At 42.9% G+C, this 18,080-nt stretch overlaps 1 protein-coding gene and 1 long non-coding RNA gene across 3 annotated transcripts in view; one reads left to right on the top strand and one right to left on the bottom strand.

Annotated features, from left to right (window-relative positions):
• bnc2 (basonuclin 2) overlaps window positions 1-18,080 on the bottom strand; it is a 178,326-nt gene that overhangs the window by 46,681 nt on the left and 113,565 nt on the right. For both annotated transcript variants that reach the window (XM_037764117.1, XM_037764116.1), the window contains exons 3-4: window positions 3,657-3,759; window positions 1,636-1,871 (exon numbers count right to left, since the gene is read on the bottom strand). In XM_037764117.1, the coding sequence (XP_037620045.1) occupies window positions 1,636-1,871; window positions 3,657-3,759 (339 nt within the window). The remainder of the gene's footprint in view (window positions 1-1,635; window positions 1,872-3,656; window positions 3,760-18,080) is intronic.
• LOC119484935 overlaps window positions 1-18,080 on the top strand; it is a 161,633-nt gene that overhangs the window by 131,772 nt on the left and 11,781 nt on the right. The window lies entirely within an intron of this gene.

Raw genomic sequence — 18,080 nt, 5'->3', positions numbered from 1 at the left:
AGCTCTTCTGAGGAGATCTAGAGGATTTAGCCAGTAGCGTGACATGAGGCTGAGCAGTTGAGCAACGGTGCTCCCACCAGCTGACTATTAGAGCCAGCTGATATAAACACAGAGGCTAACACCATGAGAACCACAGAGCTCCGATGGTTTCTCAATACAAGGCTGTCTCACACTGCAGATCTGGAACACTTCGTTACGCTTCTCAGGGAAAATATTGAACATTTTTTTAGAGCTGAAACAGTTAGTTGTTTAATCAGAGGGTCAAAAGTTATATTAACCAGCAACAATTTTGATCATTGATTAATCATTTTAGTTGTTTAGTCAAGCAAAAAAGGAAAATATTTTGTGCAGATTTGCTGCTTCGTATTATTTCGTATTTAATATTTTGAGTTTTGGACTCACAAGACGTTTGAATTTGACACCTTGGGTTCTCAGAACTTTTAATGGCCATTGTTTTTTTACTATTTATTTGACATTTGATAGACTAAACCATTAATCAGTTAAGCAAAAAATATACAAGACAGATTTATTAATAATGAAAAAAATAGTTTCGTTTCTTTTTAAAAATATTAAGCAAATATTTTTAATAAGAATATTTAAGAATATAGCAAACTGCTTAATATTACTGAATTAAGAATGTAATATAATAAATGGAGTGATATTTTATTATATTATATTTCTTTTAATTCCAAGATTTTCAGATATTTATATTTTGACTCTCTTTTTAAAATACAACAACAAAATCTTTAATTTCAAATCGTATGTGTGTGTGTGTGTGTGTGTGTGTGTGTGTGTGTGTGTGTGTGTGTGTGTGTGTGTGTGTGTGTGTTTTCTTTAAGACTTTAAGAAAAAGGGCCTGGGTCTGCGAGCGCTTTACTCACAGAAGCTGTTTCCACATACAAACCACCCTCTCCTCACCATGCTGTTCCACTTACACTCTTGGAACACTAAACCATATACGCATACAGATAAGCACATGTGCACACAACACACACACTTACATATATATATACACACACACACACACACTAACCACATGCACATGTTCACTTGCTCTTAACTAATTCATTCAGGAACACTTTGGTTTGGGTTTCAACACCAAAACCTCCGTACCTTTGATTGAGAAATGTGTCTGACTGCAATTATATGGGAGGGAGTGGTGGAGGGAAGGATGGATGGAGAGAGGAAACGCACTACAGTGGTTTTATAGTTTGCTGGCGTGACATTTTTCTTCATTTTTTTTTTTTTTTTTTTATCCCTTTCCTTTTTCCAGCGGAGGGGCATAGTGTTGACAGGGCAGGAAAAGAGGGCAGACTGAAGTAGGGAAAATGTGCAGAAAATGGATGGGCAATGGGACTGAAGTGGCCTAGATTGTCACTATTGTGCTTGTGATCAATACCTCTCAAAATAACTGCAGTGCTGCCGGAGAAATTTGTCCACACGCTTGGTGAGAAAGTACTGGTAGTGATCACTGTGGACATTATCCTCACTTTCAAAAATCACCAAAAATTGCATGGATGCATTTGTGCGTAAGCAGAAAGTAAGCACCGCTAATATTTGGCCTTGACATTTATGCTAAACCCATGTGGTGCTTAACATGCATTCGTCGCTGTAGCGTGCGCGTTGGTCACTGACCTGCAGTATGTAGCCCCTGACGTAGTCGCGGAGGGTCCAGCCCAGGCCGTGCAGGATGTGCAGCACCTCTTCCTGCTTCAGCACGGAGAAGAGGCGGTCGAGGAGGATCTTGAGCCTGACGGGTACGGCCTGGGTGCCGTACAGCATCAGGCTGCTGATGTCGAACACCACGTTGCACTGAACGATCTCCACCTGGGTCGGGTGGTACAGGTGCTGGGTGCTGAGCTTGTCCAGAGCTGCGTGAATCACCGGGTGACAAGTTGAGAAAGAAGAGAAAACACACACACAGACACACACACACAGAGAGACAGGCCCGGTTAATGACTATCAAGTTTCCTTCTCATCTCAAATCTTCCTTCGAAGGCTACTGCGCGGTCAGCACTAGCTGATAAGAACATATCAATCAGATAAAAGCAATGACATTAATGTAATTATCTGCCATTCTTTCTATTTAATCTAATCTCTTGCTCTTTCACATTTACGCCGCCCTTACATCCCCTTTTTTATTTGCTTCTTCCGTCTCCATCTCGACCGCGACCTGCATTACATCCATCCTGGTTTGTCTCAAATCTTAGTTCTTTCTGTTTGTGGCTGGACTTGCATTTCTACTTGTATTACCTATTTTATGTTATTTATTTATACTTTATCAGGTATGTGCCCAAATGGATTATATACTATGAAGTTGAGGATGGTTTGGTTTAAGAGGTGGGGAGTGGAGGCAAGGTGAAGCCAAAGATTCATCAACCAAAAAACAGAAAACCTGCTATACCAGTCTACTGTGGCAAATAGCAAACTGATACTGTATGATAAATATTGCTGATGTATTTTCTATCCACTAGAAAGACATTTACCGTATTATCTTTGTTCAGTAGCATGTTTTTAGGAGAGTATGGCAACATAGATTTTGTTTTTTTCACCCCAAAAACATGCAGAGAAGTACTTTTCCCAGCATTGAGTTGTATCCTTAGTGTCTCTTCGGCTGCATACAGACCCAACAAACTTCAGCAATATGATAGAGGAGCTTTTTATGTTGCCGTCGCTATTCCTAAAGCTTAACTGTGAGTGCAGGTTATGTTTTGTTATTGCCCCCTCTATCGCAACCTCAGTCACCTCGTTCTCCTCTCTGGCTGTCTGCGCGACACCTGGTCCACTCTCTCTTTCTTCCTCTCTGTCTCAATCCCTCTTTCTCTCCCCCCTTACCTCATACCTCCCTCCCTCCCCCTCCCTTCTCCTGCCTGTCTGGGTGACACCTGGTTGGGTCTCTCTCTGATCCTGGGACGGCTTTTTCCTGCTGACGAGCGCTTTGCCTGACAACACAGCGCAGCCAGACACGAACATAATAAAAAATGAAGAACTACTTGTCAGAGTCCCTGCCAATGCCGACATGAAATGAAAAGTGGGGGGAGAGGAGAGATGGGCGCCTGACAGTTCAGAGGGAGAGATTAAAAAATAGTCAATGGGGTCCTGTGCGATCCGCTGAAGGGCCCGTGGCTCGCTCTTGTGCGGACGCAAGCCAAACAGGTGTTTTCTTTTTTCTTTTTTTCCCCCTCCTACTTCTCTTTGTACTTTCTTGCCTCCTCTCCCTTTTTTTTTTCTTATACCCGCGTGAAAAACTCATGAGGTGTGGTCTCTCGCTTCTCTATCTGTCTTGTGGTTGTGTTCTTATCTTTTTTTGTTTTTCTTTTTTGATCTAAAGGTGCAAAAACACGACTTTGAAAGCAACCGAAAAATACAGAAGCAAACAAAAATAGCAAAGTTTCTTCTACTATAAAAAATGATTAAAAACATTTGGATTTCAGTATATTCGCAACCACAGATAGAGAGATGCTATATACTGTCGACGGTAAATAAAAAATATTACAAAACACATTAGAATTGTGAAATGCATGTGTTGTAATTTTCCAAAGATATGTAGCGCTCTTCTCTCCACAGCAGGAGGAAGTAGTTTAATAAGGATCAAGTTCATATTTATTTATACCATATTCAGATACACCCATCAACCTAACATTGAATTTACTCACCGTGAGCTACCCAGCCATGTTTGCACTGGTCACATGTCCGTAGGTGAATCTTCCCTGGCTGGAAACACTCACATGTGCAGTTCACCAGTGTGCAGCGAATGGCCTGCAGAGACAGAAACAAATCCACGTCAATCACTGCTCGAGTACAGAGGAGAGAGGATAAAGAAAAAGACTGAGAAAGAGCAGTTATCAGCTAAATGTCAAATACAAATAAGAAGCATATGGACAAATGATCACATTGTCCAAACTCTTACTTAAAAATGTGTCAACTGTGATAGAAAACATATCAGCCGTTGCAGCCACCGCCACAAACAATAACTCTCAGCCACTACTATTTCTTTTCCGATGTGTGAATCTGCCTCTCCATTCTGTAATTTCCCAGAGTTCATGAGAACCGACAAAGGACTTCCCTTCCTGAAAACACAGAAATGTAACTTGTTTTGACTGAGGCTCCATTACTCAACGCTGGAGCTGCACTTAGTCTGACCCCGGAAAGCTTTTAGTAGCGAGAGGTTAAGTGTCCAGACTTGACGAGGGCAACTCAGTACAGCACAATGCGTCGTCTGCCTAAAGCCTTCATCAAGGGCTGCTAAAAACTCCAACAAAAATCCAGGTACATATTTGAAGGGAGGACATTTGATCCTGTAAGATGTTTCACATTCTTCAAACAATGTAGAGATTGTACAGGAGGGGAGAAAATGTGCGATATACACAACAATCCACACAAATGAATACAGCTCTGTCATCCAAATGAGTGCAGCAGCTGCAAGCCGTAAATTTCTCACTGACATGGAGAAACAAGAGGACAGAATAAAAGTAGAAAAAAGGGATTAGAAACATGAATCTTAATAAGCATTGGCAGCCCTTTGTTTATCAGACATTTTTTACATTATCAAGATGAACCGATGGATATAGATAGTAACACTTCTGTAACCTAAACGGCCTCAAAGGGATCCTGCAGCTGTAGGTGCAGCAAACCTTGCTTATGGAGGAAAACCCCTCCTAAAACACACTTATCTTTTTTTTAAATCAAATATTGTATTTCCTTAACATTAACATGTAATGTAAGTATGATGTTAGAATAAAAAAGTTAATAGCTTGGTATAATAAACAGAAATTCCACACCATAAGGATAATGTATTTTACATTTGGCACATATGGTGTTGTGTCAAAGCCGAATGACTGAAGGTGTTAATTGTTTAGGCTGTAAAGAAAAAAAATCTGTAATCACTAAAATTACAGAGCAACAATTTCAGGAATGCTTGAGGCAGGAAATTGGGTGTAGTGTACAAGGTGACTGCCTATTTATTTTGACAGGTAAAATCCTAATAATCCAGTACTCAGATCAAAATGTAGAGAAGAGATCCATGTGGGTGTCTGTCAGAGACGATGACAAAGAAACACCAAAGCCCCACTTATCAGAGCATGAAACTTTATGAATTTACAACCCGCACTAAATATGTTATCTCATATTGTCTCACTGTTATTCGGTGTGACAATAATGTGACACAGACATCATGCACACAAAGGGTCGTAGGTTGGAGTCCATGTCTGCGCCAACAAACTATATTTCACAATGTCAGAAACAGTCAATCAGCACTTCCAGATCAGCAGCACAGATCGACCTTTACGTCACACGGCTGAGGTCAACGCACGATTAGCGATGATGGGACATTTGTGCTCTTTACTTCTGTGCACCAGTATTGACCCAAGTGCACATTCTGGTGTTTAACAGCAGGAAACAGCGTTACCTAGTCGATGGATTAGACCAACATCCTGTAATTCAGGATTTAAAACTCAGCTCACTCATAATCTACTAAGGGACCATAAAATCTATCAGAAACCCCCCTCCTGCTCGCCCTAAAGTGTCGTAAACCAGATTAGTAACTGGATGTGTCAAAGTGAACATGGGCTAATCCGAGATTAAACACAAAATTACACCACTTCTAACCATGTCACCTCACTGTTTGACACCGCATGAGACAGGAGACAGAGATTATTTGACTTTACACCATTTTTTAAGCTCTCCAGGTGCGGGTGCGGCAATCCTCACCGTGTGTGAGGATTACACGCCGTGTGTCAGTCAGAGTGTTCATACATAATGTGCTGAGCTGACGTTCTTATCCAGAGCAATGTGGAATATGTGAGTTCCCCTTTAAAGGACACTTATGCAGAAGACATGGCTGTCCGTGAACATTCATTGACCGTGGATGGGGTCAAACCTGTGACCTTTGAAGGATGGACTCAGAAAGCTGTTTTATAATGTTGTTCTTCACGTTCACATGCAGTTTCCTACTATATATCGTCATGATGTAAGATACCCACAATGTACAGAAGACTACAATCTTGTCACCAGATCTTAATTTATGGTAAAGGATGCAACTGTAAAATAATCTTCTCCAATTTTATCTATTCTCTAAAAATTAAGACCTTCAATAATGTTTTGAAAGAATAAAGTTGATTAATTTATTAGTCGATTGATGGAAACTTAAACTTTAAGTCATTTTCTAAGCAAAAATGCTAGAAAATTCTGCTTATAAAATGTGAATAGTTACTACTGGTCTAACAACATGCACTATTTTGGAATATGAAGATTTCACTTTCAGCTCTGGGAAATTGCAATGGACATTGTCACCATTTTACTGTCATTTTATAAAGCAGAAACAGTTTTATTAATTGCGCAAATAATACAAAAATGAATTGAATGAATTCACACTTTTATCCACTTCTTTGTCTGTCACCCCACCTTGAATTTTGTGCATGATTCCATGTGAGACGTTTTGCCACGGAAGATTTTCCTGTTTTATATAACTCTCCTTACATAAAGATTTTGCAGAGTACCCAAATTTAGCGCAGTGATGTCACACAACACAACCCCTTTTTCTAATTACCTCTCCGTGCGGCAGCGCTAACAGCAGCAGATGGAAATAAACAATTGGAAATATCAAATGCACCTCTGCTGTTTACGAGCCGGGGTCTGACAGCTGACAAGATAGTTAAGGGGCGTCTAATACGGCAATTAGAGCGTGCCACTGTCTGCGGGGCTGCTGCTGTGACAAGGCGCCCTCTAATCACTGACTTATTACGCTGGCTAGCAGCACCTCTCATATCTGGCCCATTAAGCAGACAGCAGCATTAAGAAGCATTAAAGCAGCAAGCCCCCTCAACTGAGGAGGCGCTGACGGGAGAAAAAGGAAAAAGGGAGAGGACGTACTGTGCCTGTTTTTTCTTGGGATTCATTTGTGCATTGTTCCACATTCAGTTAGGAACGTGTGAGAGAAGAGTAAGACACGAGATGTTTGATATGATCATATGCAATAAGATGAAAGATTGCAGACTGATTACAGACGTTTTTAAGAGCTGCAGCAGACATGTGTCAAAGATGGCCGTCAAAAGCAACATCTTCAAGGATGTGAGTTTGTCTGCGTGTGTGGCTTGTCAGAGGAAACAAGAAAGACAAAAACATAAAGTCTTCATGATTCTCACGTACTGAAAACTCTGCTTCTGTGGCCAGCGCGGATCTGGGTTGCATTTGGCCGTGGTTTAACCTGTGTCTGGCCTGGGCTGGGTCAGGGACAAGCTTGGGCCCGGATCCCACCGCTACACTCGCACATATTTGTCACAGCAGGCGGGGGAGGAGGAGGCTGTGTTATCTGAGGCCCGGCCAGATACACAGCATTAGTCACTGCGCTAGCGTCTCGCCAGGGTTTCCTCTTTGGCTCGCAACTAAAGAGGACGACGGTGAGGAAAAGGACAGAGGGGTGTGTGTGTGTGAGCGAGTGTGTGTGATACTTCGTAAATCACTAGAAAAATGAGCGGCTAGAAAGCTGTTAGGAAGTGAAGAAAATCCCACAATGCTGTAGCAATTAGACCCAGACAACAGTCAACACTCTCACACAGCTGCCGTGTTACCGCGACGGTCAACAGCTTCACCTAGCTGCGCTCAGAAAGCATCATTTTCGGCCCTTATCTGGCTCAAGTGTGTGCGTCTCACTGCTGGGTTTTGTTTAGCTGGAGGCTTGATGTTTCATGGATGTTTTGCTTGGCTCGCAGTCCCTGTCCCAGCCCAATTGTATAAACACTGACAGTCAGCGATGGCCAACATCAGACTGGGGAGGACTCTCAATTAAAAGACTGTTAGTGGGACAGATGGACTGAAGAACTGCAGGAAAGAGGAGCTGGAGAACAAGATGGTTTCAGCCTGGGCTACAGACTGTAATCGGGTCCAAACAGGATTGTAAACAGACTGGGAAAGACGGGCAACATGGCCAAGAATCAATGCCGACACATGCAAATGACTCCATCCTTAAACTAAGCAGCATATGTAGCGGTAATTTGGCCATTACAAGTCCTATGAAACCATTAGAACTGAAAGTGATCCTAAACTACTATCCTGTACAACTGTTTTACTACCCCGTCATATTTTAAGGTTGACGTCGTAACCATAATGCCACCGAAAACACCACTAAAACACCACCAGTCCCGTTCAGCCTCTGCGTATCCTCCCTCGACAGCGTACAATAGAAAGCCAACCCAGACAGCTGCTAGATGCTGGTCGGGTATTGTTCCTCCTACTTTAATTGAAACCTTTACCATGTTCAACACACAGCCACAGACCACATTTCTTGTTTGGTGAGTTAAGCAAAGCCGAGATTTAAATGAAAACCCTGTGTGTACGTGCGCGCGTGTGTGTGTGCGTGTGTGCGTCTTTGCAGCAGCTTCGGATTTAAATTTGTTTCTGCTTAGGGTCACTGTAAAACACTGGGAGCATCTTGTCCTCTCTTCCACCCACAAGATATTATCTCATCCATGAGTTAGCTGCTGAAATGCCGTCAATTTCCTGCCAGAAATGTGCAGCCAACGTGTGTAGGGGAAAGAGGCACAGCAGCTTCGCGTGTCATAAAGCCAGGCCCTGGCTTCGTCAGATAGATCAGGACTTCACGATGTCCATATTGGAAACAGGTGACAAATAAAACACGCCGAATAAAGAAAGTCTTTGTAGTCGGACACAGCACGCCACAAAATGCAGGGGAGCAAATACCTCCTGCCAAGGCTAATTTTTGCTTGTTTGATTTCATACATTGGATTTGACTTGATACAGAGACTTCTTGCCTTACAAAGTGCTACAAAATAAACAACGATTAATCACTTGTGCACTGACTTCAGTGTAAAACTGTTACGCTGCACAGTCGACAGAAAAGACCAGCGTCTTCCCTCTGAATTCCCCACAGCGTAAGGCCCCGTCCTCCGTGTCAGTTCTGGTTTTGAGCGCGGCGGCTGGCAGTCACAGAGCCAGAGGTCCCTGTCCTTTGTGCAGCTGTGCGTCTGGGCTCTGACACGGGGCAGAGCGACCAGAGCTATGCTAATGGGAACCAAATGGGGCGTGAGTCCCCGGTGGATTACAGAAGGAGAAGAGAAGCATGTGTTTTCATGTATTCATGTGGAGACCTGGGACCCCTCTCGTTTTTCTTCCTTTCTTTCTTCTCCTTTCTTTAAGCCAAACAAATGGAAGCAGCCATGTCTGTTGTTTGCACGCACCCTCAGTTAATGATCTTTTGTGACTTGACAGATTTTGAGATTCATTGTCAATCAGTAAATGTCTCTCAGAGATGATAAAATGTATACAAAAAGTTATTACAGCGTTTAGATTTAGCGCTTTTTAAAGGCATGTTTGTAACTTACTGTAAACTACTTAGACTAACGTTGAAAAGGGCCAAATTTGAAAATTAAGTTTGGAAATTAAGTTAAATAAACATTTAACAAAGACTGGGGAACAATACAATGCATCTGTGAGCATATTGCGTCTGTTTTGCCGTGCCTCTCAGTTTGGTTGCACTTCACCTGCTGTTATAGCAACAACATTTTGTCTTGATGTAGCCATGTTAGTGAAGGGGTCATAACTTCAAGCCTAAAAGACTAAATGATGCAGAAGTGACAGAAAACATCAAGTCTGGTTTAAATCCAATCAGATAACTGTTGAGAGATAAAGTCACAGTTTGGCAGGACTCTCTGTTTTTACAGTTCCCAGCCCTTTGTGATGCCATCTGACTTATCAAATCCTTTCGTCTACCTTCTTTTGAACACATGCAACATGTGGGATCGCTGCCTGCTAGTAATGAAACTGCAATACAGTCGTCACTGATAAGGATCACTAATCTGGAACATAAATCTGCAGTTCATAACTGGACAATCCAAACAACTGAATTGTGAGTGATGATATCTGTCGCCCCGCTGTCATTCCAGATGACGTCCAGTTTCAACTCTGACCAGAGGTCCGGTCCTGTCTTTTTATGTTTGTCAGCTGTCAGATATGACTCACACTCTGCACTCCTTCACACACGCAGACACCCATGTTATTACCACACAATCAAAGTTTCTGCATCCAAAAATTCCTGCCTTATTCTGTGCGGTTTGTCACAGAAAGTAAATCTCCCCATCGTGAGCACCACCCCGAAACATTTCGAATCAGATTGATGACGAAACTTTGAGTGTGACTCACTCGCATGATAAATAGCCGTGCGTGTACTTCAGGACAGTCATGCTTGTTTATGAAGTGGACGGAAAAAGGACCCAGCTGGCTTTGATATTGTGAAACGGAGAGAGGGAGAGGGAGAATAATATCACTATAATACTGGACCAGAAACACAACCCTGTGATCTGGCTATCATATGCCATGCTCTCAGTCAGTGCAGCCTGTATAGATGGAGAGCTGTACCACACTGTTAACACTGGACTACACTGTCAGTTCAAATACCCAAGCATCAAGGGAGCAGCAGTTTCTCCCATCTTTTGTGTAGACAGCAGGTCCAGGCAGAGGCCCCCAGTCCAGGCCCCTGGCCCCTCTCTGCTCTCCTCAAAGCATTTCCCCAGCCAGAGATCAAACCATCTGCCCAGTGACAGACCTCTGGGTCCACAGACACAAGGCCAGGTTCAAAGAAGGGTGCTCGGGGAGGCAGGGAGGGGATGGAGGGAGAGAAAGAAAGAAAGAGGGGAAAGTTGGCGAAAAGGAAGAGATAGCAAGGGAGCAGCGGGGGGTGGGTTTGAGGGGGGGGAGCCAGGCAAGCTGGTGTATGGGAAAGGTGGGGAAGAGGTGTTGCAGCAAAGGTGGAGGAGGCAGAGGAAAGCTGATGAGGGGAGATGGGAAGGTTGAGAAAATGCCGTGCAAAAGATGTCAGGATACATCTCCAAAATGTGTACTGTATCACGCGACTTTTGATACAAGTTTTATTCACATTTTATATAATAAACTAGAATACTGTGTAGGTGTTATGCAACAACTAAATAGCTTAATGAATTACACTGGTATGTCCAATATCATCGATTGGTTTTACCTTATCAGTGTCAACATATATGTCGACCAGTAAATAACAGATTGCAGTGCAGAAATTCCCCAAATATGTTTGAGTTTCATAGTTTGTTTACCAGAGACGTCTTAAAAGTCTTTAAACATCTTTATTTTTCAACTATAAATGGCCTGCTCAGTACATATGTTGGTCATAATTCTTTTCTAGAGCTGTCCTCGATCAAAGAAATTCTTAGTCGACTAACACTCATACGATTTTGTCGACTAATCGATTAGTTGATTTAATCTACGGATCTGTAAAACTGAGTTTCTCCACAAAGAATCACACAAAAGCACCACTTTAAATCCTGTGTTTACCCGAGATGTGCTCTTAAAATAACTACTCACCAAAGAACTCTTAGTCGACTAAGAGGGCAGCCCTATTCTTAAATAATAACTACAATAAGATCTCTTTTTAGTTGTTTCTTTGTCTATCCAAAAGTATATAACCCAAACATTAAATTTACAGGGATATAAAGCAAAGACAATCCTCATATTTGAGAAGCTGAAACCAACAAATTTGTGTCATTTTTGCTCGATTTAATGAATTAAATTTAAAGATTAATCCATAATCCAAATTGTCACTTAATTTTGTGTTGGTGCATTAAGTGAAATAAAAAGCCAGAAATCACTCTGCGAGTTGTGAGGCTTTGCATTGTTCAGAGACTCGCTTCCTTATCACTGGCCGTTGTGTGGACAGGAAAGGGAAGAAAATAAAAGAGGCCGTTGTCGTCAATACATGCTAGATCTGCTCTGACCTTCAGCCTATCAGAAGGGAGCGACCTGCGCCAGATAAGGACGACTCCCTGTCAGACTTGACACCTGCACTCGCTTGCCCACCGATCGCCCCCGGCCGAATGCAAATGTCACAGTGAGGACCGGCAACACGCTATAGCTCTCTGCCTGGAGACTTGAGGGAGTGACATGACCACACAGTGCGACCAGACACATGTTTGAGAGAAGAGAAAGGAGAGAGGGAGTAAAAGGGAAGGGGACAGAAGAAAAATGTGAGGAGTGGTGGAGGGGGGGTCGGTGTTGGTGGAAATAGAGAGAAGGGAGAGAAGATGACCGACATCGTCTGCTCTTTACTTCTCTCCCCATCTACACCCTAACACAAACAGAAAGTATTAGTCAGAGCCCAGACATATTGCCGACCCCTCTCTGCGAGGGGACATCTCCATGGCGATCATTGGTTGGCGTGGGCGACGGTACACACACACACACACACACACACACACACACACACACACATGGTGCAGGCTTGACAGCAGCGTGACGACAGGAGGCCAGCACTGCTGAGACTCCCTCAAATTGACATTTAGTCATCACACTAGTCTACAGGGTGCGACTCTGCCTCCTGAACTACACACATACAAGCGCCCACACACACTCTCCCACATTCCCCCTCATGTGCACACACACACACTCGGTGAATTCCCCTACTCAAACTAGCTCGCAGCCAGAGAAATCTTGGAAGAGTTCCTAGATGCAATCTTGCCAATAGCTCTTTATTTTCTTTGACCATTTTTAATGTAAAAACGGCTGCACTAATTGTGTGTAAGCAATCTCCAAATTATGTATATGTGTTTTTTCAGCTAAACCGAACACTACTGCAGACAGATTGGCTGGTTTTCAAGACACACGACTGGGCAATAATATTTGTTTCTTTCCTCAGAGTTTTGTTCAAACAGTGTGTCAGCATGGCGGTTTACTTGTAAACACCTGGGCCTGCGCTCCCAACAGCTGTGGAAATACAAAACTATGCATAAGCCATGCTGAACCGGGGATAATTGCTCTATTCAGATTATTTGCAACCCAACATCCACTGACATTATAAAATATCTCCAAAAGTGGCAGAGCAAGAAGAAAAAAATCAATGCCCAGATTGTTGTTATTTACAGATGTGTGCGATCGTTTACCTCAGCCAGCATAGTGAGAAGAAGATTGCTCCTTATTCAGTTTTGTAGTTCCCGCTTTTTAGATACAACACTCCAAGAAAAAAGCTGCAACTTTTATTAGTATTTACAGTCTCTGTCGGCAAATGACAAAGAAAAATAGGACACAAGACGGAGATAGAGAGAGAGAGAGAGGGGAGGGAGAGGAAGAGAGAGTGTTTAACCAATGGCTACATTACTGCAATGACAAGCGTGTCACTCCCAAAGCCACACAGTGAGGGAGAGGAGCGAGGAGTGTCTTTGGACGAATATGTGTGTGTGGTGGGACAACAAGAGAGGGAGGGAGACGGCAAACCAAAGGAAAGTCCATCTGTGGGTGTCTTAGTCTTTATCAGTCTTACAAAGTTCACAGATAGAGGGGCTGAAGTGGAGGCTAGACGCTGTTCCAGAGTCACAGGTCACAAAGACGCGGCTCAAACAGGAGGGAGGGAGAAGAGCAAAAGAAAGAAACTCACAATTGCGTGAGGAGAGCAGCGCCAAGCCGTGGTGATTGCCATTCTGCAATCGACCTGACCAAATTGCGAATTCCCTCTCAGGACCCCTCTAAGTCCGCTTCATTTGGCTAAAGCCGGAATCCTTATTCCTGCAATTATAAAGCTATTGACTAATTCGACATATGTTAGCGTGTCTTCCAGCGCTCGAGTGCTGGTGTGCCATTGAGTCATTAACTTTGACAAATTGTGACAGACTTTTTTATTGCCACCCAATCATGAGAAACAAGACTGTGGCAGAGGAGTTAATGAGTGGCATGTTTCTCCTCTTCCTCCTCTCCCCCTCCCACCACCACCACCTCGCCCTCTCTCGCTCCTCTCCACTTAGATTCCTGCACCCCCAAATCCCCCCTCACCCCTCCATATTTATAATTTTACCACATCCTAACAATAACACGGCCGGTACTCAGCACAAAACACGCGGGCCCTGGCCTAATGAATCTCATGCCTTTACCGCGGTAAAATGGCCAGTAAGTATTACCAGCTGCGACACTCTCCCTCTTTCTCTCCCTCCTTGGCAGTGGCATTGAGCTTGGGAGCACAGGGGTGGGTGTTGGGGAAGGATTCTGGGTGGGGGGGGACCAGGCAGACACATCTGAGTGCAGCTGGACCAGGGAGAGAGCGGTGGGGGATGACGGGGGGAGAAAGACCGCAAGTCTCCGTGTTTCCAGCTGCCTTTCTCAGGGGCTCGGTTTTCTCTCCCTCCTCTTGGTTTTTTCGCAAGGCCCTTCTGGTCCCAGCTTATTTGAAAAATCACAAACACACACACACATAGACAGACACGCACACACACACACGCACGCCCTGATCCACCTCCCCTCCATCCCTCACATTCGGCCATCTTTGTTTGGACAGGGCTCAGGAGTTCCAGAAAAGCTCTCTCAGATGTGCTGAAGTAAGGGAAAAACAAAACAAACTGGCCCTCACACACACACACTCCAAATTTATGTGAACGCGCAGACACCAACAAGTACTTTTCGCACCGTGTAGGAAGAGAAGTTCACACACACTCCCACACACACACACACATGAACAATCTCACATGTGTGAAATCCAAAATACCAGCTTCAACCAGAGAACAAATTTGCAAAGAGATGAAAAAAAAAAAGTGGCATACATTTTTCTCCATGGAGGTAGGCAGCCGACTATTGAAGGCATGCATTCTTTTACGCAGTGTGTGTGTGTGTTTGAGTGTGTGTGTCCCAATCCAGGATCACAGCACCAGGGCAGGCCTGAAGCATACCTCGACATGTGTTACCTCTTTGTAATATTGACTTTGTTATAGCTATACGAGTGGGAGAGTAGAGCCAAGAGCCCGGGCCTTGCAGTGGTGGGGCCCCCGAGCTCGCTAGAAAACAAATACCCGAACGAGCCGTGAAAATAGAAAACACAGCACCACAATAGCAATCTATAAAAAACAGATTCAAATAAACTATAAAGCGTCCCTCACTCCTGCCTCTGACCTTTTTACATTTTCACTCTCTAAATTAAGAATATTATTTGTCTGATTCCATTTCTGCTGCAGCGCGTTGCTCGCAAAGCCGTGGGATTTGGCAACCGAGTGAGTCTTGGCCTAGCTTTCTAGTCTGAGCATGTGTACCGGACCAACTGTAAAAGTCAAAAATCCTCTTTCTCCAAAGCCTCGACTTACTGTTTAATTTCATTCCCAATACCAAACTGCTTCTGGGCTCATGCAAACATGCTGTCAAGATATCCGAAACTGTTATTTTTTTTAATTAAATAACTATCGCTGCAACATGGCACTTATTCAATATACACAAAAATAAGCCTCTAAATTTCTAGTGAGAAATAATGAGCATAAGGATCAGATTTCAGATGACACGAATAAAACCGAGATAAAGGAAAATCACATACGCTGTTTATTTGATTGCTTTGCAGAAATAAAAGATTGATTATCATTTTCTTGTTCCTGCGAGTGCGAATCCCATCTTGTCTCTTTCCCCCAGTGATGACTCTGCTTATACATTTGAATAATGAAGGCAAGTCATTTGAATATTCCCTCTGTATTAAAAAAATGATGTTTTTACACGATGCAGCAATATTAGCCATGTTAATTGGGCTCTTTGGACTTTCCCAATAGAAAGGCTAAATTAATTACTTATGTCGACAAAATGTCAGACACGCCGATCTAATAACTACAACTGTTTCCAACAGTGTTGTTTTTTTTGCCTTTGTGCGTATGTGTGTGTGTGTGTGTGTGTGTGTGTGTGTGTGTGTGTGAATGCACTTAAAAACACTCTGAGCGTCCACTAGCCCGAGTTAGATCTAATGAACGAGATGGGAACAAAATGCTTTGACATCCTCTCCATGTTTCATGGGTGGCTCTTGAGAGCCCTTCTCCAATATTCATCCCCTCTCCTCATACTAATCAGCCACTACAGTATTGACTGTTTGTGTTTGCAAAGTGACTCATGTTGGTGTGTGTGTGCACTGTGCAAACACACACACACGCACACATTTTTTATGCTCAAACGTGCCAATCCAGGCTCCATTTTGTAATTAAACTAGTAAGAGAAAGTGAATTATTTGCAGGACGTTACGTGGTTGTTTGTGTGTGATGTGTTCATTAATGTGTACCCACCGCCGCCGCCGCCATCGGGGGCTTTGAAGTTCCACTTTTTTTTTTTTTTTTTTTTTAGCTTTCGGCTGTTTTTCAGTCTTGAAGAAAAAACTGTATCAGCGCATTTTCTTCAAGTACGAATAAACATTAGACTTTGGGAGAGGAGGCGATGGGGAGACATTATGAGTATCTGTGAATGTGAGACGATCAGATGGTGTGTGTGTGTGTGTGTGTGTGAACATGCACGCTCGTGCATTAGTGCACGCACACACACACACGTGAGAGTGCGCAGCGAGCGAGAGCTAACAGAGAGGCCTGCTGATGCCATGTTTCAGACGACCCCTTGAAGTGGAAATGAGCTTCCTCGCTCTTATAACTAGTCCGTTCTCACAAAGTCAGCAAACTGTGCCACCCCTCCAAAGAAGGGCAGACGCCTCCCCTCCCCACCCTCCAACCTCCCCACCCAGCCCTGTGGTCAGCATGCACGATGAATTCACCAGCAGCGCCTAAGAAACTGCCACCTTATTTCATCTGCTTTTGTTCTTGTTCTATCAGGATTAAAGAGGTTTTGTTTCAGTGTCTTCAGGTGTCTTTTGCCGTCCTGATGTTCAAAGCCACGCAGCTCACAATGTCAACTGCTGTAGGTTAAAGCAAATTCACGGTGTGTTAGTCTTCAACATACAGTTAGCTCAACGTGGCAAACTTAAACTGTAAACCGTACCTTTAGATGCATATTCATGTTTTCCAGCTGCATTTCCTGATAATATCTTTGAGTAGAGGCGCCATTTTTAATTGGCACAAAATCCTTGAAATTTGCAGTATAATTACTGTTTTGAATTACAGCTGCAAACGTTTTTTTGTTTTTTTTATGTAGAAATACATAATATTTTTTTCAAATAATCTATTGGTTGTTTAATTTTTTAAATAATAACAAAAAAAATGTCAGATTCCCAACGAAATATGGCAGAACTGAAAGTGATGTCTTAACAATTATTATTATGTTAATTAATTAAACTGTAATCGGACAATGTTAGGTTTTTTCAATTGATAACTTACCTACATTTTCATGGATTAATTTTCTGTTGATTGACTTATTAATGATCAACTAATTTGTCCATCCTTTTCTGCAGCCAAACTCCCTTTAGACTCACTGAATCATTTTTATTTAACAAAAGATGAGCTCTCTCTGTAAATATGTTTATGACCTTGTGTTCATGTAAATGTATATTTTGTATATCTCTTCTTTTTCTATTATTACTATTATTATTACGCTGTCCATGCATGCATCTGATGTAGTGTGCCTGCACATACGCTGCTGTTTGAACCTGTGCGAGCACCTGAGGGTCCATCCCCAGCCGTCCTCGGAGCGGGGAGCGACAGCTGTACAGCGGTGCTGTAGCGATAGGCATCATCGGCTTGCTAGAGACTAATTGGTCCACAGCGCTCCTCTGAGTGGCCTCGCTAATTAATTAGAAAGGCAGTGGAGCTGAAATTTTTAATCAGGACACCAGGCTCTCCAGCAAGCAGGAAAAAAAGACACATCACCCCATCATTCCATGTAATCCACCTGACACTGATCTCCCATGTTGTCATGTGAAATGTGTTGTGTGTTTAGGTATTCATATGATCTGGCCAGGGAATAAGAACTACATTCATTACAGCGCCTGTTGGATCATTTTAATTCTGAGAATTTCACAAACTCTGGGTGTCCTAATACAGTATGCATGACTTATATTCGGTTTGGACCCAAGAGGACGACGTAAAAGTGGTCTTTTCCTCTGTGTGTTTGTGTAGCACATGTACATATCATGATTTCCACCCATGTAAATCATGTACTGACTGGTCCTTATTTGTAATGGCAAGATGCAGATAATGTGCTATAGTGCGTGGTGACCAAAAAAATGTTACTGCTGCTGATCAAAACTGTAAAAGGAGTGTGTGTTTTTAGACACTCACACACGTGACCATCCTTTTTTTTTTTTTTTTCATTTTCTGCTTTTTTATAATTCCCTCTACACCCTGAAAGCAAAATGTGTACTTAATAAATTAAATCAT

Source organism: Sebastes umbrosus, chromosome 3 (assembly GCF_015220745.1).
Source record: "Sebastes umbrosus isolate fSebUmb1 chromosome 3, fSebUmb1.pri, whole genome shotgun sequence".
Classification (NCBI taxonomy): domain Eukaryota; kingdom Metazoa; phylum Chordata; class Actinopteri; order Perciformes; family Sebastidae; genus Sebastes; species Sebastes umbrosus.
This window is presented reverse-complemented; position numbering and strand designations above follow the sequence as displayed.